Source organism: Equus przewalskii, chromosome 3, assembly GCF_037783145.1.
Source record: "Equus przewalskii isolate Varuska chromosome 3, EquPr2, whole genome shotgun sequence".
Classification (NCBI taxonomy): domain Eukaryota; kingdom Metazoa; phylum Chordata; class Mammalia; order Perissodactyla; family Equidae; genus Equus; species Equus przewalskii.
Window position 1 is genome coordinate 76,274,418 of NC_091833.1, and position 26,752 is coordinate 76,301,169.

Sequence of the window (26,752 nt, forward strand, 5' to 3'; positions counted from 1 at the left end):
CCAGATGATAACTAGTGTATGAGGATGAGGGAACGAAATTTGAATAAATAATTTTCATTTAGAAGCAATGCTCTTTGGATCAGCTGTTTCCACTTGTCAAATTAGGATGCATTTTTTTTCCAGTGATAGTTTGCTAGACTGACTCACTCAAACAGGTCGTTTATTTGAATAATTAACATACTTTGAATTTTTAAAATGCAAATAATTTAGTTTATTACATTTGACAAATTTTATCTCTTAGTACGTCTGTTCCTCAATGTTTTAATGGAAAATATCTCATAAAACAAGCATTTCAATGTTGACTGTATTAAATGCCACTAAATTGCTTACTTTAAAAAGGTTAATTTTATTTTATGCTAGGTGAATTTCACCTCACAAACTTTTTTTAAATGCTGCACAGTTATTACAATTAACTTAGGGTTTTTTCCCCCCCTTAAGGTTAGAATTCTGAAGCACAGAGAAGTGAAATGCATTGTCTAATTTGGGATTGCCTGAGCAGATTCCTAGAAAAGCCTCTACTCACTAGTGCTACTAGTCTATTTTTTTCTAAGACAAGCTTTTACTTTCACTTTGCAAGGGAATGGGTCTTGTAAATCACGTCTTTACTGAAGACAATTTGAAGAAATTATATATTTCAAATCTTGGAATTGGACACACAAGGTATGCCACTACTGGAAACTGTGAATTAGAAAATTGTCAGCCCTTTGTTGTTGAAACACTTCATGGGAAGATAGCTGTGGCACATAATGGCGAATTGATAAATGCTGCTCAATTAAGGAGAAAGGTAAGTTTTTTTTTAATGCTTTTCTCATGATTGGGATAAATTAATGAATCTGTAAAGAATGTTTTCTAATTGTCGTCACCTGTTATCTAACTCTATCAGAAATACCTGGAATAGTTGTCACAACTATAGATTCTAAGATACTACCCCAGAATCTGGGGTGGGAGGGTGCTGAGTGGTCATTTAAATATGCTACTAAGGTGATTCTGAGACACTGCTTTAGAGTAGAGACGTAGAAACATTGATTTACGGTTGCTACTAGAAGCACAGAGAAATTAGCGTTTATGGATTTTTGCTGTCCCTTTAACTTTGTCCCTATGTTCAAAGCATAAGAAGAAAATGGAATATAAACTCAAAGGTGATACATATAAGAAAAAGTGATTTGGAATCAATTACAGGAAACAGAGCCTGAGGAAAGGGCAAAGAGAGTTTACTTATAGTCTCTTTTGTTAATAGCGTGTTATTTCTAGCTTTCTGTGTTAATTTGTGCCTTTGACTTCTACCATCATTTCATCTTCCTTTTTTTTTTAAACTACTTAGTATCTTTGTATTCTTGATAAGTTCTTATTTATCTATTCTTGCCATTCATTCGTTGATGCCAAGTTTCTTCACTTCATTAGATTTCAATCTTGATTTGGTAACCTCAGAAATAAAAACCTCAGGTGATATTTAGTAATGGAATGGTAACACCTATTATCCACTTAGCATCCTAGAACCAGGCATTTCACATGGGATAAATAGTTATAGGAGTCAGAAGGTTGTGAATTGGTTGATGGAAAATATCTAAAACCCATGCTTCTGTACCACTCATTGTCCTCCCTTTTTTTTGTCCTATTTTTGACTCTAGCTTTAGTTATTTCCCAGAGCTTTGTCCTGTGCCTTTCTTAGGGTCTGGCATTATAATGACCATCAATATACTTTTCTGCTCCTAAATGAAAAACAAATTTTTTTTTAATTCAGGCAATCAAAAAAGTATAAATAGGAAGTAAAAATTACTTAAAAACTCACCACTTAGAGATAACAACTGAAAGTTCAATTCCAAACAATGCCTAGCTCATTATTTCTAGACATAACCTCTTACCCAGATGCTAGACTTCATCTCTACGCATTTAGCTGCCTACTGAAAATGTTCTAGCATCAGTTTAAGCTCAGCCTGTGCATGTCAGTAGTGATGCCCTTGTCCTGGTCAGTCTTGCTCTGAACCTCGTAATCATCCTAGACTGCACTCAAGCAGTTTTTGTTACATCTCCTACATTTAGTGGTTCAATACCATCAATTCCTTTCTTCTACTCTATCAGTGATAATCAGTGAGGATGGGTAGCCACCGTCACTATCACCAACAAACCTGGCTTGACTGTCCCCATTGTAGTGTGCCACTCTTGTGGGAGTGTGTTGTATTTATCAGGAATGTCAGTAGCTGAAAAAATTAGAACCACAATCCCCAGTCCTCATGCCTTCTCTGCCACCTCCCTCCCCATTGTGGGTCTACGTTCGTTCAAAGTTAGTTTTCAAAAGCTTTTCTATATATACCTCCTGAAGCCCCTCTTTTTTTCCTGCTTGAAAACCTTCAGAGACTTCCCATTGCCTCCAGCAGCGGTTCTCCATTATTATATATACATACCATTTGTAGAATTCGGGATTTTCATAACTGAGCATCCACACAATGCCTGATCTCTTTCTATTGTGGTGGGCTATTGGGCAAGGGGTGAGGTAGAGCTTACCCTCTAATAGTTACACTTTTCTCCCTTCTAAATAGCTTCTGCGCCATGGTATTGGTCTGTCAACAAGTTCTGATAGCGAAATGATTACCCAGTTACTGGCATATACCCCACCTCAGGAACAAGATGACACCCCAGACTGGGTAGCAAGGTAATTGTAAAACTAGGCTAAACTTGAGGCTCTGGTAAATGAGAGTTTACCTCGCATGTGTTTATAACTGAAATTATTTATTCAATTATTTAATTAATTCCAGGATTAAAAACTTAATGAAGGAAGCGCCTACAGCATACTCCCTGCTTATAATGCACAGAGATGTTATTTATGCAGTACGAGATCCTTATGGAAATCGTCCTCTATGCATTGGTCGTCTTATTCCTATATCTGATATAAATGATAAAGGTAATGAACTTCAGATGGACTATAATTTCATAATGCTTTTGCAAGTCCTTGTCCTACTGTTGGCATGCTCTGAAAGCTTTAGGTATAGGAAGCTTAGGAGTGAGAAGGGAGTAGGTAAAAGAAAATACTTAGTTTTAAAGATTGGCACCTGAGCTAACAACTGTTATCAATCTTCTTTTTTTTTTCTGCTTTTTCTCCCCAAATCCCCGTGGCACATGGTTGTATATCTTAGCTGTGGGTCCTTCCAGTTGTGGTATGTGGGACATCGCCTCAGCATGGCCCGACAAGGGGTGCCACGTCAGCGCCGAGGATCTGAACCAGCAAAACCCTGGGCCACCAAAGCAGAGCATGAGAACTCAACCACTCGGCCATGGGGCCGGCCCCAGAAAATACTTAGTTTTAATAATACATTTCCTTGAGTATTTCTGAAGATGAGCTACTTTTAATATATTTAATGGACCATCCCTATTTTGTCCTGTCTGAATTGCCTATTCATAGCCTTTGCCCAGCTTTTTCATTTGTGTAGTATGATTTCAGTCATTTTCTTTTTCACTGATCAGATGTCTTATTAGAGCCATGGAATCATAATGTTTGAAGGAATCCTGGGATCATTAATTTTATCTTTGGCTCAAGTCAAAGGAGGATCCATGTGCTCTTAAAGTCATAGAAATGGATGTTCTGTGAGCTTTTTTGTTTATCTGTTTGGTGTTTAACTGTTCTCTTGAAATAGGTAGCCTCTTTTAAAATTCCTTGAATCCATTAACTGAATTGTCTTGTGATTTATAGAGAAAAAGTCTTCAGAAACCGAAGGATGGGTGGTATCTTCAGAATCTTGTAGCTTTTTATCTATTGGTGCAAGGTAAGTTTTATCTCACTCAGCATATTAGCTTTTCCCACATCGATAAAATTTTTTTTTTTTAATTTTCATATAAAAGTTTTTTTTCTGATGTCTGCAAGGAGACATATTTATAAATGCAATTTCCTTTGTACATTGTGGTCAGCAGTAGTACTGACTTTAAATTTAAAGTTCCAGTAATACTTTCTAATTCTGAAACTGGCATCTTGCTTCCAAAATACCTTGAGACTTACTTTAAAAAGGAAGAATCTCCTCAAAAAAGAATAGTTATGATTGAAAAATTTAAGCCAGGCTAAAAATGTTCTCTTTAGCCTTTATTCTTTCAAAAATGAGTAAAACTTAGGGATTTTAAAAAAATTCTAAATTAGAATTTAGAGGGTAACAGATTTACAAAAATTTCTGCTAAAGGAATATTAATTTTTTATTTTTTAAGCCATCTGGAAACTTTATATTAAACTGAACCGTTTTCCTTTATAAGGGAAGAACTCTGTGTACTTTATAATAGACATTATTATCAAACTTAAGGACTGCTTTGTTTAAAGTCTTCTTTCTTTAACATTGTTTTCCAAGATATTACCGTGAAGTCTTGCCTGGAGAAATTGTGGAAATATCCAGACATAATGTCCAAACTCTTGATATTATACCAAGATCTGAAGGAAACCCAATGGCTTTTTGTATTTTTGAATATGTTTATTTTGCAAGACCAGATAGTATATTTGAAAGTAAGTAAAATATCTTTAACTGTAAAACCTGTTATTTATCTCATTGAAACATGGTGGTTCTTGGCCCAAAGGCGCACATAGTTATATGTTGTGGATATGGGACTGAGCCTGCAAGTCATAAGATTGCTATTTTTCCCTTTCATCTGACTCTTGGATTTTGTTTTTCTTTTAGAAGTAAGGATTATGATTTTCAGATCTGTATTAAGGTCAATTTTTTTAAAATAGTGAATTCCCCAGTTTATGTATTTCCATTTTAGTGTTTTTGTATGTCTTACTTTTTTTACTCAATCTATAGAGTTTTAACAAGCTAGTTTCTTACAATAGTGATATTATGCTATGTTATATTATACTAAGTAAAAATAATCTATTTCCTTTTTCAAACATTCCAGACCAAATGGTTTATACAGTAAGATACCGTTGTGGTCAGCAGCTGGCAATTGAAGCACCTGTGGATGCAGATTTGGTTAGCACCGTTCCGGAATCTGCTACACCCGCTGCTCTTGGTTATGCAGGAAAGGTATTTTCTTTCAATTAACACACAGTGAATTGTTCTTCTGCCAGTGGAATTAGAAATCCTTGGATATAAAGGGAATCTCAATTTATTGTAAGGGAAAAAAAAGGTTGCTTCCTTTATAAGAGTTACTTAGTTGCTTATTTTCCAGCCTTTTCATTCAGTGACATTATTTTAGTAGAGTCCACAGAAAGGTTCACCCAGAGGCTAGTAGAATGATCCTCTTTGTTTTAAAAAGATAACATCATGCATGTAGTATATAGAATTTAGTGGTGCAGCTGGCCCCGTGGCCAAGTGGTTAGGTTCGCACACCCTGCTTTGGCAACCCAGGGTTTTGCTGGTTTGCATCCTGGGCTCAGACCCAGCACAGCTCATCAAGCCATGCTGAGGCGGCATCCCACATGGCAGAGCCAGAAGGACCTACAACTAGAATATACAACTATGTACTGGGGGGCTTTCGGGGGGAGGAGAAAAGGGAAAAAAAATGATTGGCAACAGATGTTAGCTCAGGTGCCAATCTTTAAAAAAAAAGAATTTAGTGGTAATATTTACTTATTATTAAAACCTGCTTCTTGAAGTACCTTCACAAGCCACTGGTATATTTGTACCCTACTGAGTATGAGTGATAATAAAGCCATTTATGTTCATTTGGTATAATGTTCTTAGTACTATGCTTAATTTTGCTTTTTGTAACCAGGTAGGTTATAAGTGATTCTAGGGTATAATACCCAACATTCACCATGTTGGAGAATTTAGTTTAATTAATTTTTAAAAGAAATAGTATGCACACATTTTAGAGAAGTATTACCTTGAAAGATGAATAAATCACCTCATCTCTCAAAAAGCATCTCCTTAGCCTACTGGTTTTAATTCATTTCTTGCTGATAATTTTTAAATATGTGAATTTTTCTGACAGTGATATATTCTTTGTCGTGTCTTCATGTGTTTAGTGTTCTCTTCCAGGATAGAGAAATAATGTATAAGAGAGAAGCATTACAAATTGTAGCAAAATTAATTTGATATATTACTTTCAATGATTTTTCTTTTTGCCTTTTTTCCCCTATGGTTTAAGTAGTGAAGGAAAATTGTAATGTGATGATGGAGAGTTCAGAATAACAACTACATTTAAATTTTATACATACATATTATAATGGAAGTATGACCTAGAGAAAATAGGAACCTAGAGTTCTCTGTATATTACCACTCATTGTCCTTTTATTTCTTCTCTATCAGTGTGGGCTTCCCTATGTGGAGGTGCTGTGTAAAAACCGGTATGTAGGAAGAACCTTCATTCAGCCAAACATGAGGTTAAGACAACTTGGTGTTGCAAAAAAATTTGGAGTATTGTCAGACAACTTCAAAGACAAAAGAATTGTTCTTGTAGATGATTCAATTGTGAGAGGCAATACGATCTCACCCATAATCAAATTGCTCAAAGAATCTGGTGCAAAAGAGGTAAGTAATATTAAAACATATCCTAAAGCACCAATAATTAACAATATGATACAGGCATAAAAATTGCAATTCAGTATGAAATGAATGAAAATAGTTCAATATAATAAATTGACATTTTTCAAACCAAGTTGGTTTAGGAATAACTGCAGCAACTTGGAAAACATGTAATAGCCACTTTTAAACTACCTACTGAATTTAGTCCGTAATAGTTTAAAAAGTTCAATTTAAAAACTTAAAATTTTTATAAAATTAATTTTAAAAACACAAAATAGAATACTTTTTAAATTTGTAAAGTATTTATTACTTTCTCTTTTTGAAGGTATGGAACCAATCCTGATGTAATAAATATGACACATTAGGTTATATTCTTAAATCTCAAAGCTTACTCTAACTCTAAATATTTCAGTAATTCAGATTACAGAAGTGAGATGTAATTTGCAACTAATAGTTGAGCGGATTTAAAAAGAAAATTGTAGGAGAAAGTGGTATGGAAAGCAGTATGACTATTTAAAAAATTCAAAAATAATTATGATTGTGATTTTCTAGGCTTTTTTATGACTGTGATTATCATTATAGTCTCTTTGGAATTCTGTGAAAATAATGTAATAAAAACAGAGATGTAAAGTTACATTCAACATCTATTACAATAGTAAAAAGAATAGACAAAAACAAACGAAAGAAATGGAGATGGTTTATATATCTACCAATAGGACACAGTGTAGTACCTTGATACATCAGTACGATGCAATGTGATTCTGCCATTAAAAGCTATAGTTATGAAGACTGGGAAAATCTTTGCTAGTACAAGAAAAGTAAAAAGTAAATGTAGACATGTATTATAGCCCTGTAAATGTACCTTGACAAAAGGTGGAAAATAATAATAGAGAAAAATAGCTCTTTATAGCAGTAAGATTTTTGTTATATCATGGTAGATCATAGTTTTCTTTTTAAAAGGGTAAAATAAGAGGTAGGCAAAAGTGCCACTCAAGTGTTAGAAGAGAAAATGAAGGTGGTCCTAGGAATATAAGTCATTAAATAAGAAATAAGACATCAGAAGAAAGTTCCTCATCCATAAATGACAGAAGGAAACAATGGGCAGCTTTGTAAAAGGAACTCTTTACAACTGGCTGACATTTTGAAATTCTTGTCCAGGATACTTTGGAGACTAGAGCAGGCTGCTCAAGTAGGATTCTTGGTAATGAATTAATTCTAAAAGTATTTCTGACTCAACACTGGAGTTATATATGTACACCACATGATTTTCCAGGACTCTTTTTCACCTATTATTCAATGAAAGAAATTTTGTAGTTTGCTTTATTACCCATATGTTCTTATTAAATATTCTGTAAAACAATTTTATGTTGCATTTGTCTGTGTCAGAATGTAACAAAATTATTCATACAGTGAATGTCAAAATAATGAATGTGTGAAATGATTTCTTTCCAAGGTACACATTCGAGTAGCTTCACCGCCAATTAGGTATCCGTGCTTCATGGGAATAAACATACCAACAAAAGAAGAGCTTATTGCCAATAAACCAGAATTTGAGCATCTTGCAGAATATCTAGGTAGGTATTAAAATTTCTATAAACTTTATCTTTGTTTATTAATAGAGAAAATCCAAAGCTTCTCAGTCTTTACACTTTCAATAATTGTAAAGAAATTTTTATTTTATTTATTTTAATAAAAAATAGTGTTCAGTGTTTCTTAAAAGTAGATGTTATAGGGGCCGGCCGGGGATGCAGCGGTTAAAATTCGCACTTTCCACTTCGGCGGCCCAGGGTTCGCCAGTTTGGATCCCGGGTGCAGACATGGTACCGCTCATCAAGCCATGCTGTAGCAGGTGTCCCACATATAAAGTAAAGGAAGATGGGCATGGATGTTAGCTCAGGACCTGTCTTTCTCAGCAAAAAGAGGAGGATTGGTAGCAGTTAGCTCAGGGCTAATCTTCCTGAAAAAAAAAAAAAAGTAGATGTTATAATATGTTGAGCAGATATTGAACACTATTCTGAATAGTGAGAGTGCCTAGTGTGTATAGACACCACAGTAAGGGCTGTTGTTGGAGAGCTAGGCCAAGGTGAGATCAGAGGAAAAGAAAGGCTTTCCAGGTCTCCCAAAGGTCGAATCCCAAGAAAAACAAAGACAATTTTACCACAGATTCTAATAGAATAATTTAGATGTGGATAAAAATCAAAAAGTAAAAAGCTTATGCAGCTTACCTTTAATAATGAGGTCAAGAGACTTGGAGATCTAGCTTATCCTGGATAAGACATTTGCCTTTCGAATTCTGGTGAGGTATAAACTATTTAAATATCACGTAAATGTCCAGCCAGTGTGCCTTGCTACCTCCACACTGGTTGTTTATGGCTCGTGTTTCTTTTGACTGGTCCTGCCAGTGGCTTACCACTTAAAATAATTTGAATATCACCCAATTGATATCATATTTTGGGCACTTACTCTTTGCCAGGAATATATCTGTATTATTGTAGTAACATCACAAAAACTCTACAATTAGGCAGTGCTTCCCTTGTCTTACAGATGAAAACATAGACTTAGGAAGAGTAAGTGACCTTGAGCTTAAATTTGAACCCAGATCTTCCTGACTTCAAAATTTATTTTCTTAATCAAGAAAATTACTCCTGAAGCCTTCTGAATTCATCCTCGACTTGAAGCCTCCCCTGCTATTTTAAATTGTTATCCCTTAAATCCCAATTTAAAATTTAAAAAAATAATAAAGGTCCTGAGTTTTATTGATTTGGCCCCCTCCATGCCTTTTTTTATTTTTGAGAGAGAGAGGCTAAAGAAGAAATTTTTATCCTGGCTTGAGTTCTGTGTCTGTAACGATGCTCTCTTGAAGCAGTTCTTCGTTTCTCAAGGGCGGCTCATGATCTTTTCCTTTTCCCTCTTTCTCCCTGTAGGAGCAAACAGTGTTGTGTATCTGTCAGTAGAAGGACTGGTTTCATCTGTACGAGAAGGGATAAAACTTAAAAAAAAGAAAGAGAAAAAGCAAGATATTATAATTCAAGAAAATGGGAACGGTCATTATACAAACCAAGATAGTATGATTCAAGCAAATGGGAATGGTCTGGAATGTTTTGAAAAGAACGGTCATTGTACAAAGCAGGATAATATAATTCAAGAAAATGGGAATGGTCTGGAATGTTTTGAAAAGAACGGTCATTGTACAGCTTGTCTCACTGGGAAATACCCTGTGGAAATGGAATGGTAGCCATTAGGGGCAGATTTGATATTTCAAGGTAGAAAGTTGGTAGAGAAGTTGTAGTGGTTACACCTTATCCATTTACTGTTATGCACTTGATACAATGTAAAATGCCACGTGCTTATGTTTACTTTTATAAGTTTAAGATTTTTTTCTGGAAAGGGTAGCAAAGTGCTATGCTTTCTTTAATAATCTTAGATAATTTTGGTATTCTCTAGGAACTTGGATGATCCTTTCAGTTTTATTTAGCAGTTTAGTACTTTGAGGCTACCAGTTATGAGGTTGTATACATTTAATTTCAGATCATCAACAGTAATGTAAAGAATATGTAAATTTCTGTTTTAGAAGGGATTGCTAGGTACTTAGGGAAAATTCTTAGAGAATTTTGTGGAATGTCTCTTGAGTTACTGGAATTCAGTTATGGAATATTTTCATAATTGAACCTTGCTGATTGCATATGATACAATAATATTGGTATTCTTTTTTTACACAAGCATCAGCTAGTGTATCTTGTCATGGTGGCATTTCCCAGGTCCATGCTTTAAAGCATGTGCAAGAGGTTAGACTGAGATGGTGTGATGGAAATAGGACAGGTGAGTTAAATATAACATTTCATGCAAACCTTGAATCTGTTATACCCCAAAGGTGTCAACCTCTAGAGTTCTGATTGTAGTTATGACTTTGGCTTCCCTGTCTAACTTTAGACAAATCTTTAAAAAAAAAAAAAACACAACCTTTTTGTGCCTCACTTTTCCCCACCTGTGCAATGGGGTAGTTATTTACGAAATTAAATAATTAATAGAAATGTGAATAAGTGTCATACTTTTTGTGGTTAAAGGCATCATTTCACCCCTCAATTTTAAGATAGTGCATGATTATTAGCTTTTGAAATGTTGGCCGTTAGTCTGCAATTGAGATTTCATTATGATGAAGGGAGACATACAGTTAGCAGTGCTTTGCCACCTGACTTTGAGATGCCCTAAATTCTTATAAAAACGTGTCTTTGGAAAAAATTTTCCTACATTTGACTAGAAAGTATGATCCATACCACTTAGTGCCCATATAGTATAAGCCCAGCAAGTAACCTAGTACATTTGAAGTAAAAAGAAAAAGTCTTTAGATTCTAACAAACTTCTATCCTTCATTTGATTATATGCTTTTTTAATGAAGTGCTTGATCACTTGCAAGCATGTGTACACATATGTGTGCATATACATAAATATCATTGCAATTAAATGATCAAATAGAAACACTGTAGGGGCCAATTTTGTTTAAGGATCAAGGAAATCACTTTTTTCTACTTTGTTTTATTGGGATCTAATGAATTAGATTTTTTTGAAGTTTTTTCTTGTAACATCTGAGATTTAAAATTTTAAGATGACTTGCCCCCAGCCCGTTTATGTAAGATTTTTAAAACATAAGTGTTTTTGTGTTATTGTTACCATAATTTGATGTATATAGTATCCCAGTCCATTTAGAAACTTAATATTTATTAATAACTGAAATCTTTGGTCTTCATTTGGTATATCGTCTTGTGTGTTATGTTACAGCAGGCCAAGATAAAATCTTGAGACAGCTCTTTAAGCCCACATGCAGCAGGCAGCAGCAGGTCAGATAACCCTGTGGCAGTGACGCAAGCAAATTGGTGTTTGAATAAAGCCCTGTGTCCATTTGAGTGTATAGCCTCTTGTCTTAAATGTATTCCTCATAGCAGCATGGAGGAGGCAAGACCTATGGGTCAATTTTGAACTGGCCTTATTTACATTTGAGTTTTTAAAACAAGAGACTCAGGGAAAGTACTGAACCAAAATCTCTGATTTGACTTTGTGTTTTCCATAGGTATTATTTTGTTTTCCATAGTTTTTATTTTGTTTTATTGAGATACTTTTATAAAGGAAAATGGTATTGTGACAGTTTGGTAATTCTACAAATTTCCTACTGTTTCTCCATCATGGCCTTTTATTTCACAAGTTTCTGAAGTCTGAATTAAATTAAAATTTTCTACCAATTTAATTTCGAATGTTTAACTGCTTTAAATTCATATAAGTATTGTAAACTGCAGAGAAGACGAAAAATGTGTTTTCACAGGATCTATGTTGTGAACTAAAGTAAGCCTACTTTTTTGTGACTTCTTTGTGATGTGTTGGTGACAGATATTTGTAATAAGTATGTTTAAATACGTGTGTGTACTCTTTTTTTTTTTTAACAATGACTTTTAGTTAGTGCCTTATGGTGAACAGCACAGTGACAGTCACATCCAGGCTCCATACTTGGCACCAGCTAGTCAGATCTTATTTCTCTGATCTAGGCGTTTCAGTAAATAGGCCATCTCTTATGAACCAGGCAAAATTGCTGGCTGAGTAGGAGGGACAAATAAAGTAATTAGAAATGCACTGCTAAGTAAGCACTACGATAGTGGCAAGATCCATGAAAACACTAGCGAGAATAGGGAGGGTGTCACAGAAGAGAAGGCTTAGATTCCAAAACTATGTGGGCATTGGAGGAGTACTTTTTAAAATAAAAATAAAGAAGGTAAATGAATAAACTGTAGTACATCCGGACAATGGAATATTACTCAGTCCTAAAAAGAAATGAGCTGTCAAACCTTAAAAAGACAGGGAGGGAACTTAAATGCTTATTACTAAGTGAAAGAAGCCAATCTGAAAAGCCTATATACTGTATAATTCCAATTATATGACATTCTGGAACAGGCAACACTATGGAGACCATAAAAAGATCAGTGGTTGCCAAGAATGAGCAGGGAGGGAGGGATGAAGAGGTGAAGCACAGAGAATTTTTAGGGCAGTCAAACTATTCTGCATGTTACTATAACGGTGAATACATGTCATTACACATTTGTCCAAACCCATAGAATATACAACAACCAGAGTGAACCCTAATGTAAACTGTAGATTTTGGGTAGTAATGAGGTTCATCATTTGTAACAAATGTACCCTCTGGGGGGATACTGACAGCGGGGAAAGTTATGTATATGTAGTGACAAGGGAGAGATGGGAACTCTGTGTCTTCTGCTCTGTTTTGCTGTGAACCTAAAACTGCTCTAAAAAATAGTCTGTTTAAAAATAAAGATACCAGAGTCCTACTTCTAAAAAACAGAAAATAATCAAAATACATGCACATACTTTAAAAGTTAGAAAACAAAGAGGTTACTGCCCTCTGCAATCCTCTCTAGTGCATCCACATTTAAATATTTTTTTCTGGTGTTAAATCTGTTTTAAATAATTAACTCATACTGCCTCTTACTGTATCAATTTTAGACATTATCTCTATTTCTTCTGCTCTGGAATCTAGCAAAGTCTGCTTTTAGGTAGACTTAATCCGTGCAATCATTACTACTATTGCCTCTCAAAATCTTGTGCCAGTGCTTCACTTGAATCTCTTAATACCTTCTTTCTTAGGGTTTCAAGTAAAGCCTAGTCAGCTCCTCTAAGGAAAATTGTCCTCATGTTTCTTGAGGTAAAATTAAAATCTAGGCCTCTCAGAAAAAGCTGCATCCTCCTTAGAAAGACATTTTAGAGTAAACTGCAGTATGCAATGTAAAATTATGCTTTTGTATGCAGAAATCGTCTTCTCATGTAGCTGAGTTGTTCTTGGACAGTAGGAACCAATGCTTTTAAACCTTTTTGGAATTTCTTCCGGGATCTACCATAATACTGAACTCCCTGCACTGTGACAAAATGGAATATGATCGCACAAAGGAGACCCAAGGGGGTCCTTGTACTCTTCCTCAATCATTGAATTTGCTTCATTGGAAATTGCTTGTTTGGGGGCCGGCCCCATGGCTAAGTGGTTAAGTTCACATGCTCTGCTTCGGCAGCCCAGGGTTACACCAATTCAGATCCTGGGTGTGGACCTAGCACTGCTCAACAAGCCATGCTGAGGCGGTATCCCACATGCCACAACTAGAATATAAAAATAGGTACTGGGGGGCTTTGAGGAGAAAAAGAAGAAGAAAAGAAAATATTGGCAGCAGATGTTAGCTTAGGTGCCAATCTTTAAGGAAAAAAAGGAAAGAAAATTGCTTATTTGGCTTCACTGGATATGTTAGGCAATGATGGTAATTTTATGTGTGAACTTGGCTAGGCTCTGGTGTCCAGTTTGTTCAAACAGCAGTCTAGATGTTGCTGTGAAGATATTTTTTAGATGTGATTAACGTTCAAATCAGTAGATTTTGGGTAAAGCAGATTACCCTTCATAGTGTGGGTGGGCCTCATCCAGTCAGTTGAAGGCTTTACGAACAAAGACTGGTTTCCTGAAGAAGATAGAATGCTCATGACTGCACCATAGAAACCCTGCCAGAGTTTCTAGCCTGCTGCCCTGTAGAATTAAAACTAAAAACTGCAACATCACCTCTTAACTTGATTTTCTAGCCTGCTGGTTTACCCTAGATTTCACACTTGCCAGCCTCCACAATTGTGTGAGCCAATTTCTTAAAATCTATTTATCCTATTGCTTCTGCTTCTCTAGAAAACTCTAATACAATAAGGTCACTATCTTGCAAACAGCCTGGCTTCCTTCATCCCTCCATTCTTTCATAGTCACCTGACAAAAATGCCAAGCCTGGAGCTGGCCTGGTGGTGCAGTGATTAAGTTCACACATTCTGCTTCAGTGGCCTGGGGTTCACCAGTTCGGATCCCACGTGCGGACATACGTATGCACCGCTTGGCAAGCCATGCTGTGGCAGGCATCCCACATAAAGTAGAGGAAGATGGGCACAGATGTTAGCTCAGGGCCAGTCTCCTCAGCAAAAAAACAGGCAGATTGGCAGCAGATGTTAGCTGAGGGCTAATCTTCCTCAAAAAAATGCCAAGCCTGAATGAACCCAACCACCAGTTTTCTGCCCTCAACTGGGCAGCTGAACACTGTTAGAGTAAATCACACAACACACCATTATCCCAATTGTGATTATGTTCTACAGTGCTACAGAGCACATAACAGGGACCTAACCTTGTTTTGGGGTAGGGTCAAGGGTTTTCAAAATTCTTTTTGAAAGAAACAATGACATTCACGACTGAGATGAGTTGGGAATTTGGTGAAGAGAAGCAGTAAAATGAGAATGTACCAATAAATGTGCAAAGGATCAGCAAGGTACTGGGGTAGGCATTTGATATTTGCCAGGAATTGGAACAATGTAGTTGATGGAGTAAAAGGATAGTTGGGGAAACAGGTGCACAAGACATGAATCCCTACTGTCAAGGTACTTACTGTTTAATATAAGAAGTCAGACTTGGAAATAGAGCAGCTGTTAGAGGTCCTATGAGAAGTATATCAGTCACCATTTGAGAAGGATCTAGCCTTGTACCCTACTTAAAAGCTAATAATTAGCCTGTTACTGTTTCCTGGCAGGGGACATGAGATACCTGGGTCAAAGACAGAACTTTATTACTTGTGGCAAAAGCAGTAGCCAGAGCTTCATGTCTGTCAGTTCCCCATGCCTCCCAAGTCCCACTCGGGTGACTGAGGTGGACATAGATGGATGTCTGCACACACAGTGGGTTGCCTTACAAGAAAAGAATACTAAGTTTGGGGGGTTCACTACTTTTATACTAAGTGGAAGCAAGCCTGTCCTTGGGGAAGACATCACCTCAGCTCTGAAGATTGATCACCCCAAACAACCCAGAAAAATGACCTGGATAAAGGGAAGTCAGTACCTTGCACTCTATACCCAGCAAGAATTTGCAGGGACATTCAGCCCATGGCACATTGCCCCTCCCAACAGTAGCCTGGGCTCATAGGATGGAGGTTAAAGGATGGGTAAATTCTCAGGCAAGGCTTAAAGAAATGCACTGAGAAGGTGATGTTTAAGCTATTTTTACAAGAGGAGTAAATGTTAATCAGGCATGGGGAGAGAAAGTGTATTTCAGCTGAGACCCAGCCAAAGCACAGGTGTGGAAACTTGATAAGGGCTTGGTATGCTCAGAAGACTCGCTGGGGTCTCATTATAGCTGGAGATTACAGCCTCAGGTGTGAGGATGTGGAGCATGGTGGTGTGGGAGCAGTGGCCAACTGTGAGATCAGGCTAGAAAGATAATGAACCATCTTGTTTGCCTTGCTAAAGAGTCTGAATGTCATCGTGCAAGCAATGGGGGATGACTGAAGCTTCTTAATGAGGAGATTGCCATGACTGACCCGGTGTATGTTTTAGAATGATCACTCTAGATTACTGGGTAAAAAATGGTGTCTTGAACATAGTCTTCTACGTTTGCTTCCTCTTAGGACGCCCTGAAAATGACAGTAAAGGGATTTTTAAAGAGTCATAAACTCTCAAGGAGAGAGGAAAAGAGATAAACAAAATTCTGAAATCAAAACCAAAGGGCTCAGATGATTGGAAAAGCTAAATTCTAAACCAGCAGTGAGCAAAGCCAGTAAGCAATCCTATTTACATTTCAGAATGCCCTAAACAACTCAGAAACTGGCTTCTGGAAGTAGGGGTGAAGAGGGTAACTAAAAGGATTGGAAGTTCATTTAGGAATGAGTTATATCCTTATGCCACCATCCATCACCCCCACAGCCTAATTCTAAAGGCCATTTTATTGTTCAGGAGACAGTAAAACAGAAGTTCTTTATATTGGAGGACATCAGGCACTTGAAACAGGAGAATTAAGTGAACCATTTTATCCTGAATTCTGAGACCCCCCTCCCTTGCCCCTTGCAGCCCTCCTTTTCTCTCACTTGACTTTCAACAAACTTGTCCCACAGAGTCAGAGCTTCTAATCAGCTTTTAAATGCCCCACTTTTAAATACGAGCAGATAATTAAGGATTACCAGACACCCAAGGAAGACTCTAAGGTGAAAGTCCAAAACCAACAGAAGAAAAAAAGAGACTGCAGGGGACAAAAAGTTCTAAAAAAAAACTATTGTTAATATCAGAATTGAAAGATGATACTGCAAAATATTGTAAAAAAAAAAAATGACATTGATGCGGACATCAGTCAGGCAGCAATTCCCAGTCTTGGAGCCAAGCAAGACTGGAACGGCTTTACGGAAAAGCTAAAAAGGCATAAAGTAACGTAGCAGTAGTTGAGATGAAGATGGTAGCATTTTAAAAATGCAGACTGGGGGAAAAATGCAGATTGTAGGTCCCTCAATAGAAAACTAATTCAGAACCTCTGGGAGTGGGGGTCCAGGAGTCTGGAATCTGTGTTTTTTAACATCACCACAGGCAATTCTGATGTAGCTGGCTGGTGGGCACTGGTCTGGAGATTGGTGACTGGAGGACATAGGGTGTAACTGGATATAAGAGGATAAAAAAGAGGGGGGGAAAATCTAGGGGTTTTTTTATGGCTGCTAAGTGGATGATGGTGTCGTTCCCAAATATAGAAACAAAGATAAGATACACGTTTCTGACCCGCCCCCAGACCTGTGGTACATCCTGGTGAAAGTCTCATGGGCAAGTGCAGGTATCTCTTACTTGGATTACTGCTAGTTTCTTGCCACCAACATCTAAGGACACAAGAGCATCCTATGCCTTTTCATGTATCCTTGCCAAATGGTGGGCTGCCTTCTCAGTCCTTTCCCTAGCCAAAGGAGAAAACAAAACCCTGATCATTTCCTCTCTGTTACCGCAGAGTAGCTTAATCACTACACATTACTGCCCTTGACGCTTTTAATAATTAACTTACACGTCTCCAACTGTAACAACTCCCTTGGAAACAGATTTTTATTCAAGAGTATAGCTTACGTAACTCTCTCCCCCTCAGACCTGCTTTATTTTCTTCATACCGCCTATTGAAAGCTGAAAATTTCTTATTGTTTAAATACGCCTTCCAATTAAAATGTCAGCCTGCTGATGACAGGGTCTGTGTTTGCAAGCCTCACCGCTGGAGTCACAGCCCCCCGCAGCCTAGGGCAGGTTCTCAGAAAATGCCGAATGGATGCAGTCTAGTCACTCGCATTTCACAAACATTTCATCTTTCTTCACATGAACCCTCGGCGATGTCTTTATCCTCACTTTGTGAACTAGGAGACCGCGGCTCAGAATTAAAGTATCTTGCCCAGAGTTTCTTGACAAGTATGGAAGAGTACGACTCCAAGCCAGTCAGCTCTAAAATCCTTGCAAAACCTGACCAGAAGCCAACGCGACCAGAGCGGGCGTCTGAGCCGAGCGCCGTCAGTGAAGACGACCAGCTCTTCTCCTAGGTCTGCTCCGCAGTTTAGGAAGGGGCGGGGTCGCGCGACGCTGCGTGCCCCAGGTCGCGGGGTGCTGACGTCAGCGAGGCGACGCGGAGGATTCACAGGAGAGCCCGTCCCATTCAGATGCTAGTGAGCTGCGCGGCGGCGTGGCTTTTCGGCTTGTGTGGAATTGCTTCTGCCGCTGTGTGGGGAGAGGGGTCGGGGTTGGGCTGTCGGGACAAGGTCCCGATGGGCTCGGACCTGCCCCTCACCCCTAGGCCGTCTGAGTGAGTCTCGGCAGGCGGCAGTGTCTGGTAGGAGTTGTATGAGGGAGGCGAAGTACGATGAGACCTGGGCCTGGCTGTACGCAGGTTTGCTCAGCTTGAGGGCCACCATCTGGCCTCGGATTTGAGCCTGTCGTGTCTGGCGGGCCGGTGTGGTGCGAACTCTAAACCTGACCTGTGTATTTCTCCTGAGTCGTCCTGCCTTAGCCCCTCTGGAAATAAGCCTGCCCCGCCAAAGAATATTTCGGAAGCTATAAAGTGCATTGTTATTAAACGTAGTCGCATAACGTAACTTAAGAAGCCAGTGGATTCGGAAAAATAAAGTTGCTAGATTGTCTGTCTTTAAAATAACCAATAGCCTAGGGAGAGTCCCCAAAGCAGAATTTGTTGACACTCTTAAGACCTCCGATGACTAAGTAGCAGCCTCCACGGTTGTAAAAGAAAGTAGCAAATATCTTAAGACTTAATGATCTCATTACGTATAAAATCTGTTTGTCAGATTTTTTTTTTTTTTTACCTTATAAGGTTCTAGAAATGTTTGGGCTTCCAATAAGTATAGTATTCTCTTGGAGAAAGTGTATTTATGATTCAGTTAATGAAAATGAAAACCTTGGACAAGAATAGATTTTTGCCTTAATTCTCTCTAACAACCACTGGAAAATTGGCAAAAGCAGAAAAACACCTTAATTGTTGTATAGATATGTGTGGTGAGTGTTGTAATTTGTCGTAAAAGTGGCATTTTCTTTTTTAAGAATTCATTTTACAATCGCCCCTTACTTTGATGTCAAGTAATTTTAGAGTATAATCTATTGATCAAATTTTCCACACCTCCATTACATGTTTTTGTATTAAAAAGCGTTTTTTGCACATAGACTATAGATTCTTGTTAAAATGCCTTAGTGGGGGGGGGTGGGGGGGGGGCTGGGTGCAGAGCGCCTGGAGGCCTAGTGGTTATGTTCAGGCGCTTTGTGGTGCAGGGGGTGGTCTGGATCCCTGAGCACAGGCCTACACACTGTTCACAAACCATGCTGTGGCTGTGTCCCACATACAAAAAATAGAGGAAGATTGGCACAGATGTTGGCTCAGGGCCAATCTTCCTCACCCAAAAAGATAAATAGAATGGCTTAGTATAATACATTCTATAGTGTAGGCAATTTGTTATTCATATGTGGGAGAGGGTAGTGGAAGTTACCCTTCTGCGCTAATTGTATTTTGCAACATAACTCATTCCCCATAACTTTAGTGCATGCTATGGGAAGTCCTCCTTATATAAGGATCATTTGTGTGTATGAGGAAAGCTTAAAAATTTTATCTTGTGCATCACAAAAAGCTAGTATTTATAGAAATGCTTACTAAAAATAGATATTGTAAGTACTAAAGTTATATATATATATTTATTTTTTTGAGGAAGATTAGCCCTGAGCTAACATCTGCTGCCCATCCTCTTTTTGCTGAGGAAGACTGGCCCTGAGCTAACATCCATGCCCATTTTCCTCTACTTTATACATGGGACGCCTACCACAGTGTGGCTTTTGCCAAGCGGTGGCATGTCTGCATCCGGGATCCGAACCGGTGAGCCCGAGGCCACCAAAGCGGAATGTGCGAACTTAACCGCTGCACCACCAGGCCGGCCCCTAAAGTTATATTTTTAAACTTTAGAAATCGTAGCATTTCCAACCTTATGGGTCTCAGCAGTTATTGGTTCATTTTGCTCTCTTCAAGGATGGGTTATTTTCTCTGATATTAATTAAATGACATGGATGAAAATGTTTTATTTTTAATCAGTAGGGAAATCAGTTCAAATAAGTATGAACAAACAAAAACTTGAATAATTAAAATAGGCTACTTGATAAGTCTTATTTGCTTTGAAATCTGGAAATACGTTTCATGGGGGGGGGGAATCACATTTACCTTCAAAAAATACTAGCCGATGTGAGGGGTTTTTTTATCAGTGATCCCTAAAGTTTCTTTGATGAAATACTGTTTCAAATCTTTTTTTGTATAATCTGCATTAAGAAGCCCAGAGAACTTTGTATTGATACAATGATTTATTGAGTTGTAATACTATGTTGAGTCTAAATTTAAATGAATTTATTGGGAATTTAAAAATCAAATTAGAGTATGAAGAACCTACTTCTTCACAATTATAAAAGTGACTAGATGTGACCTCTGTAAAGTATTATAATAAATAGTAATTAGCACAGTTTATGTATAGTGGACTAAAACTGGATTGTAGGTAGAGTTTTTTTCTTTTTTTCTTTCAAGGATTGGTTTTGCTTTCACCTAAATTCAGTTCCTAAAAGCAGACTTTATTTGCATTAGTCTTTTCAAAGTCACCGTACAGGATTTTAACCACTTTATTTTAATCAATCTGTAACAATAACTGAAGAAAAATGAAAAAAATAAGCATGTGGTGCTTTGAATTTGGTTTTATTGGTTAATTTTTTTATATGCTTTTTTTTACATTGTGATCAGTTGAGAGGGAATTCTACATTTCTACCAGTTTCATCCTCATCTATGTATACCACTCCCTTCCCACATTTTCTTCTAGCTCTGACCCAGTGTTAAGTTGATTCTATCAGATTAATTTTCAACCTCATTCTTCTCAGCAAAGTTACTGTGGACAATTTATAAGTTCAGAGATTCTTTAGTTATGTGTCTTTGATACAGTTATTTTTGTGAGGAGTAATAGAATAGAAGTTTCTCTCTCTCTCTCTCCCCCAACCAACCTTCCTGAAACTCCGTGTCCCCCTAACATTCTGTATGTAGGTTGAGTTCTCTGCTACCAATGATGTTTAGATAAACTTCAGTGAAATGACTCTTCAGGAATTGGTACATCAGGCTGCCTCCCTTTATTCGGATAAAATAGCTGTATGTTTTGATGAATGTAACAACCAGCCTCCAGTTTATTACACCTACAAGACTGTGATTAATGCTGCTTCAGAATTATCGAATTTTCTGCTATTACACTGTGACTTTCAAGGAATTCGGGCAATTGGTCTCTACTGCCATCCTGGGATAAACTTACCCTCTTGGATTTTAGGGTAATATTTTTTAGAACTAAAAATTTGATATTACTGTAACCTAATCTGTAATTCTTTAATGCATAGAATATATTGCAAGTTACTGTTCTATTTGCTATTGGATTTTTCTATATTGTTTGGTCCATTCTAGATAGACTAAAGGAGTTCATATTTACCCTAGGATTATTTTTAATCGTTTAAATTAGTTAATCTGATCTTATTTCAGAGAGACTAGAAGTATTTACTGATAGTAGAACATTTAAATATCTCCAAAATATAAAGGCTTCATTTGCCAAAGGAAAACAGTCATTAAATATGTAGTTAGATCAAAGAAAACAAGTATTTCAGAAATAACATGACTGTTTTTTCCCCAAGACTGAAATTTTAGGTACTTACGTATTCAGTAAGTGAATGAATAAATAAATGAGAATTTTGGATGATGGTCCATAAAAATTGAGATATGAATTGAGGAAGACACTAATTCAAACAAATATTTGCAAATGTTCAATCTTTTTTTTTTTTTTTTTTTTTGAGGAAGATTAGCCTTGAGCTAACTACTGCCAGTCCTGCTCTTTTTGCTGAGGAAGACTGGCCCTGAGCTAACATCGTGCTCATCTTCCTCTACATTATATGTGGGACACCTACCACAACATGGTGAACCCTGGGCTGCGAGAAGCAGAACGTGCGAACTTAACCACTGCACCACTGGGCCGGCCCCTGTTCAATCATTTAAGTTCTAGAATATTATCCTCATACAGTGGTTTCTCTACTTGGGTTCTGCAGCAAAGAAAAGCTGTTAAAGAAATAGAGAAGTTGATATTCATCCCATAATATGTGTCTTAGTAGATTAATTATATAAATGTGAAGCAAAAAAAGTTTAAAAATTTACTTTCATTCAATCGTTGACAACAATTTATTGAGAATTTACCATGTACAAATATCTAGTGATCTCAAAGTGTACCTCAAAGTACTTGTAGTTAAAACGACTAACTGATCTTTGATCTTATTTTTACAGCTATTGCCACATACGAATCAATTTTAAAGCTTTTTTTTTCCCCTCTAAGGTATCCAGTTTTGGTGATATATAACTTTCATGTGCAGATTCTATTAATCTGCATACAAATAAGTTACATGAGGCTATTTTACCTAATTTTATGTTATCCTGCATAGACAGATGAAGAAATTAAACTCTGCTACCTGTTTGGTATTTTAGCAGTAGCCAATTAACCAAGTGTATTATACTGTAATGCATAAACTTTAAAAAAATCTTAGATTTCTCTATAATAAGTGATGAAAATTTTTTATAGTAAACACTCAGGATATTCAGTCTTAAGAGCAAGATAAAAATAACTATTTATAACCAAAGATGTGTCAACAAAAACATTGAGAATTTCTGATAAAATAGTGAAGTCCGTAGAGAAATAGAAATGCTTAAAGTAAGATTATTGTCAACAGATATTCTTTGCTCACTCTGTACTTTGTTTCTTTAGAATTCTCCAAGTCCCTGCTGCTTATGCTCCTATTGATCCAGATTCACCACCAGCGTTATCAATTCATTTTATGAAAAAATGTAATTTAAAGTATATCCTTGTTGAAAAACAGCAAATTAATGTAAGTGTGGGTATTTAAATTGTTCCATTTTATGTGGTACATTTACCTTTCAATTGAAGGGGTCCCATCTTTTCTTGATTTCTAAATTTACTAACTCAGCAGGATTTCTCAGTCTCGCACTGTTGGCATTTTGGGTTGAGTAATTGTTGTAAGGAGTGTCCTGTAGGTTATAGGATGTTTAACAACATCCCTGGCCTCCACCCAATAGATACCAGTAGCATCCCCCAGATATGACAATGGAAATTAGCTCCAGACATTGCTAATGGTGTCTCCTGGAGGCATCCTGCATCCCGCACACTCCATTGAGGACTGCTACTCTATGGCATGGATATATCGTCTAGTCTCATAGTAATGCATTGTGCATTGTTTTGAATTTCTCTTTCCAAAGTTGTTCCTATACTGTACTTTAAACTTTTATTTTTGTGTATTTATGGCAATTTACAGTAGCTAACAACATTAAAAAGTTATAACCAAGCTTAGATTTTGAAAAAGAGATTGGCACTTAGATCAGACCTTTCTGGAAAACTAAATTTATTATTTTTTTAATTTGTAAGTGACTGCCAACCGTAGATCTAGCCAAGAAACACTGCTTTAGGGGCAAGAGTTGATATTATATTTTCAGCAAGATGCAGCCCATGTTTCATTAGTATTTCATTTTTTTGTTTATAAAATATTATTTTACCAAAGAGAAAGGGTGAACATTTTAGAAGGTATTTACCCATTTCCTATATGAAGCAGTTTATATTGGGGGTAACTTAAATGCATTCCGCCCGTGTGTGTGTATATGCATGCATCCATATCTGTATGTAGAGCAATAAGACATATCAAGAGCTTGAGATATGTGGAGGACTTCCTAAAGACTCATGTGTAAGGCTTCCAGAAAGAGACAACTAAAGTATTAATCTGGTATTAAATATTTTGTAAATACATATTTATCAGTGTCTGGCCAAAGTTTTCTCTTCTGCTTCTCAAATTGGTTATTTCTTTGTTGATAAGTAAACAAAACTAAAATGGGGATGTGACATTGATTTTCCTTAACAACCTTGGTGAAAGTTTTATAGAAGAGGTGGTTGGATGTGAGAATTAATTGTCAATATCAAGCCATTCTTTATAACTGCATATAGGAAGGAGTTGGGTACACAGCAAAATCTCATAGAAAGTACCTTGTTTCCCATTCTGTGACTTTGATGGTGGTGTAGTGTAAGTGTTCTTCCTTCACTTAACACAGAAGCAATCAGGAAGTGTTTGTTGAGCATCTACTGTATGCCCAGCATCCATTAGAGCAGTGGTTCTCAGCTAGGGATGATTTTGCCTCCCAGGAGACATTCAGCAATGTCTGGAGATATTCTTTATTGTTATGATAGAAATGGGGTGATACTGGCATCTACTGGGTAGATGCTGCTGAAAATCCTACAAGGCACAAGACAGCCCTCGACAAAAATTTATCTAGTCCAAAATGTCAGTAGTGTTGAGGTTGAGAAAACTTGCCCTAGAGACAGGGTGTTTAGGAGGGCATTGTTGTGTGAAAGAAGCCTAAGACATGATTCTTGCCCTCTAGTTGCTTTTATAGTTGGAGGAAAAAGGTTAATACTCGTGAACCTGTAAGATGTACATAGTGTGACATTGCCCTAAGCAAAGTAAATGCAACCTAGTAGAGAGAGGACAATTTTAATGGAGAAGGATGGGTTTGAGCTAGGTCTTAAGAATTGTAAGCCCTTAATTTTTTTTAACATTATAGGCCACTCCACAACCTACCCCAAATATACACATAACAAGCACAAATAGAAAACGTTAAGGCTCCTGGGTTGTGACATTTTTCTCTCATATTTATTGATTTCTTCAACATGAAAGCTTAAGTTATGTTTCATTACACTGCTTTTTATCAACCTATAAAGGTATATTCAAAGGAAGCTCACTTTCAGCATGTACAAACTGAATTCAGCATCTTTTCATCCAAACTTACTTCTGTATTAATCTAGCTCCATCCACGAAATACCTGAGCCAAAAATTCAACAATCTTCTTAGACTTACTCCATATCCAGAAAGTTATCAAGCCTATTGATTTTTTGTTCATAGATGCTTTCTGTCCACTCCTGTTGCAATAGACTAGTTCAGGCCCACATAGCGTTATCTGATTTGTTGTAAAAGTTTCATTAAATGGCTCTCATTTATCGGAGGCTTACTTATCAGTCTTTCCTTGAGGAGTAAAGTCTAGTCTATGCTGTTGCCACCTTCAGTTGGGTCCTATCACTTACAGGTTTAGGTCTAAACTTCTTAGTGTTGAGTATACAAAATTGTTAAGGATTAGCATCTCATCTCCTATCAACAGCTCAGCTCACCTTCTCCCTCTCCCCCAATTCTGCAAATTACTGAAATGCTTAATGTTCTCTACAACACCAGCTTTGTCAGGTCAGATACTCTTTATTGGCTGTTTGCCTAAAGTACCCCTATTCTTTATTTGGAGAATTGGTACTTATAACACAAATATTACGTATGAAGAATCAGTCTCTGCCCTTCCAGGCAGAGTTCAGCCTCCTCTGTTCCCCTTAACATTTCAAACATATTTCATCATTGCATTTACCATGTTGCACTGCAGTTGTGTTTTTGTGTCTTTTTGTTTTTAAGGTGAGTTTGAAAATAAGCTTTATTCTTGGCGAGGTTTCTTATCTTTTTATCCCTGGATATATAGCAAGTACTCATAGCCATGTTGAATGAGTAAATGAATATTTCATATTATTTGTATGTAAAAAAAGAATACCTTTTAACATATTCATATTGTAAACTTTGTTCCCCATCTAACATAGAAATTCAAATCTTCCTATGAAATGTTATTGAACTATGATACGTTTACAGTAGAACATAATGACATAGTACTCTTCAGACTTCACTGGAAAAATGTTGAGGTGAGCTTGATGCTAAATGAAAGAAAAGAGAAATATGAAAAAGAAAAAATGACAAACAGCACAAGTTCTGAGAACAGCAATGAAGAAAAGTCAGAAGAGCACATGGATGCGAGGCTAAAGCATTGCTTAGCTTATGTTCTCCATACATCAGGCACTACGGGGAAACCTAAGATTGTCAGAGTGCCTCATGCATGTATAGTGCCAAACATTCAGCATTTTCGGTAAGTTCTGTCCTAAGAATCCTTCTTCAGAACTTGTATTTTGAAAGGAAAAAATAATTTTAAAATATTTGTTCTTTATAACTCTTGTTCCTAAATTGATAGTCCTAAGTAATTGGGTCTCTTTTGTTTCAGCTATATCTGAACTTTAGTTCTCTGCAGACTAGAGCTTTACCTGTTTGAGTCAGAACTGGAGCCAAACAACAAACAAATGATATAGTTGGAAGCTTTGCTTCTTAATTATTAATAAGAAGGGAGGAAGCACATTCCTGGCAGAGGTATAGCAGAATTATGGAAGAAAGAAGGAGTTTGGCTTTCTAGAGTCCCTTAGGACAGAGCTGAGGAAAGAGAGAGCAGGAGCCAAGTGACCTGAGGGGACAGGAGCCTAGTATACCCTGTTGAAGAAGTTTGAACTTAATTCACTAGATGATGAAGAATGATTAAAAAAAGATTTGCATTTCATTAAGTTCACTCCTGTAGCATTGTTGAGTTTGAGTTTGGTTTTGCTGTTATGGTTGGGAGATGAGAAATCTCTATGAAGTTGAGATTCTCACCTTGTAAAGAAGGAAGGAAATAGAGGAGGAAGGGAACCAGAGGGGAATAGTCTTAGGAAATCAGAGGAAACAAATAGAAACAGAAACCCCAAGAGACAAATACATAATCTTATGTCATCGTAAGTTTTATGTAATTTAAAATTTTCTAGTAACCACATTTAAAAAAAGAAGTAAATGAAATTAATTTTAACATTATATCTTACTTAATTCAGTATATATAAAATCTTTCAATATGTAATCAATATAAAAATTATTAATGGGGCTGGCCTGGTGGTACAGTAGTTAAGTTTGCACATTCTACTCTGGTGGCCCAGGGTTCGCCAGTTTGGATCCTGGGTGCAGACCTACGGACCGCTTATCAA

At 37.0% G+C, this 26,752-nt stretch overlaps 3 protein-coding genes across 35 annotated transcripts in view; 2 read left to right on the forward strand and 1 right to left on the reverse strand.

Moving 5' to 3' along the window:
• The window catches only part of PPAT (phosphoribosyl pyrophosphate amidotransferase), a 33,653-nt gene extending 21,811 nt beyond the window's left edge, over positions 1-11,842 (forward strand). Inside the window, exons 3-11 of the mRNA XM_070614829.1 lie at positions 578-784; positions 2,538-2,650; positions 2,754-2,899; positions 3,686-3,758; positions 4,326-4,477; positions 4,867-4,994; positions 6,222-6,443; positions 7,891-8,011; positions 9,362-11,842. Of these exons, the coding sequence (XP_070470930.1) occupies positions 578-784; positions 2,538-2,650; positions 2,754-2,899; positions 3,686-3,758; positions 4,326-4,477; positions 4,867-4,994; positions 6,222-6,443; positions 7,891-8,011; positions 9,362-9,672 (1,473 nt within the window). The 3' untranslated portion in view covers positions 9,673-11,842. The remainder of the gene's footprint in view (positions 1-577; positions 785-2,537; positions 2,651-2,753; positions 2,900-3,685; positions 3,759-4,325; positions 4,478-4,866; positions 4,995-6,221; positions 6,444-7,890; positions 8,012-9,361) is intronic.
• Positions 8,087-26,752, reverse strand: part of CRACD (capping protein inhibiting regulator of actin dynamics) — a 308,280-nt gene continuing 289,614 nt past the window's right edge. The window contains exons 11-12 of one of the 3 annotated variants that reach the window (XR_011538724.1): positions 8,663-9,355; positions 8,087-8,394 (exon numbers count right to left, since the gene is read on the reverse strand). The gene's annotated coding sequence lies outside the window, so the exon portion shown is untranslated. Of the gene's footprint in view, positions 9,356-26,752 lie in introns of all 3 variants that reach the window. The other 2 variants (XR_011538726.1, XR_011538725.1) reach the window with 2 other exon arrangements.
• The window catches only part of AASDH (aminoadipate-semialdehyde dehydrogenase), a 33,061-nt gene continuing 24,179 nt past the window's right edge, over positions 17,871-26,752 (forward strand). For 3 of the 31 annotated variants that reach the window (XM_070614795.1, XM_070614803.1, XM_070614814.1), the window contains exons 1-4: positions 17,876-18,111; positions 20,851-21,125; positions 22,595-22,715; positions 25,520-25,839. In XM_070614795.1, coding sequence (XP_070470896.1) covers positions 20,896-21,125; positions 22,595-22,715; positions 25,520-25,839 — 671 coding nt within the window. In that variant the 5' untranslated portion in view covers positions 17,876-18,111; positions 20,851-20,895. Of the gene's footprint in view, positions 18,169-18,606; positions 18,789-19,488; positions 19,654-20,850; positions 21,126-22,594; positions 22,716-25,519; positions 25,840-26,752 lie in introns of those variants that run through there. The other 28 variants (XM_070614823.1, XM_070614828.1, XM_070614817.1 and 25 more) reach the window with 21 other exon arrangements.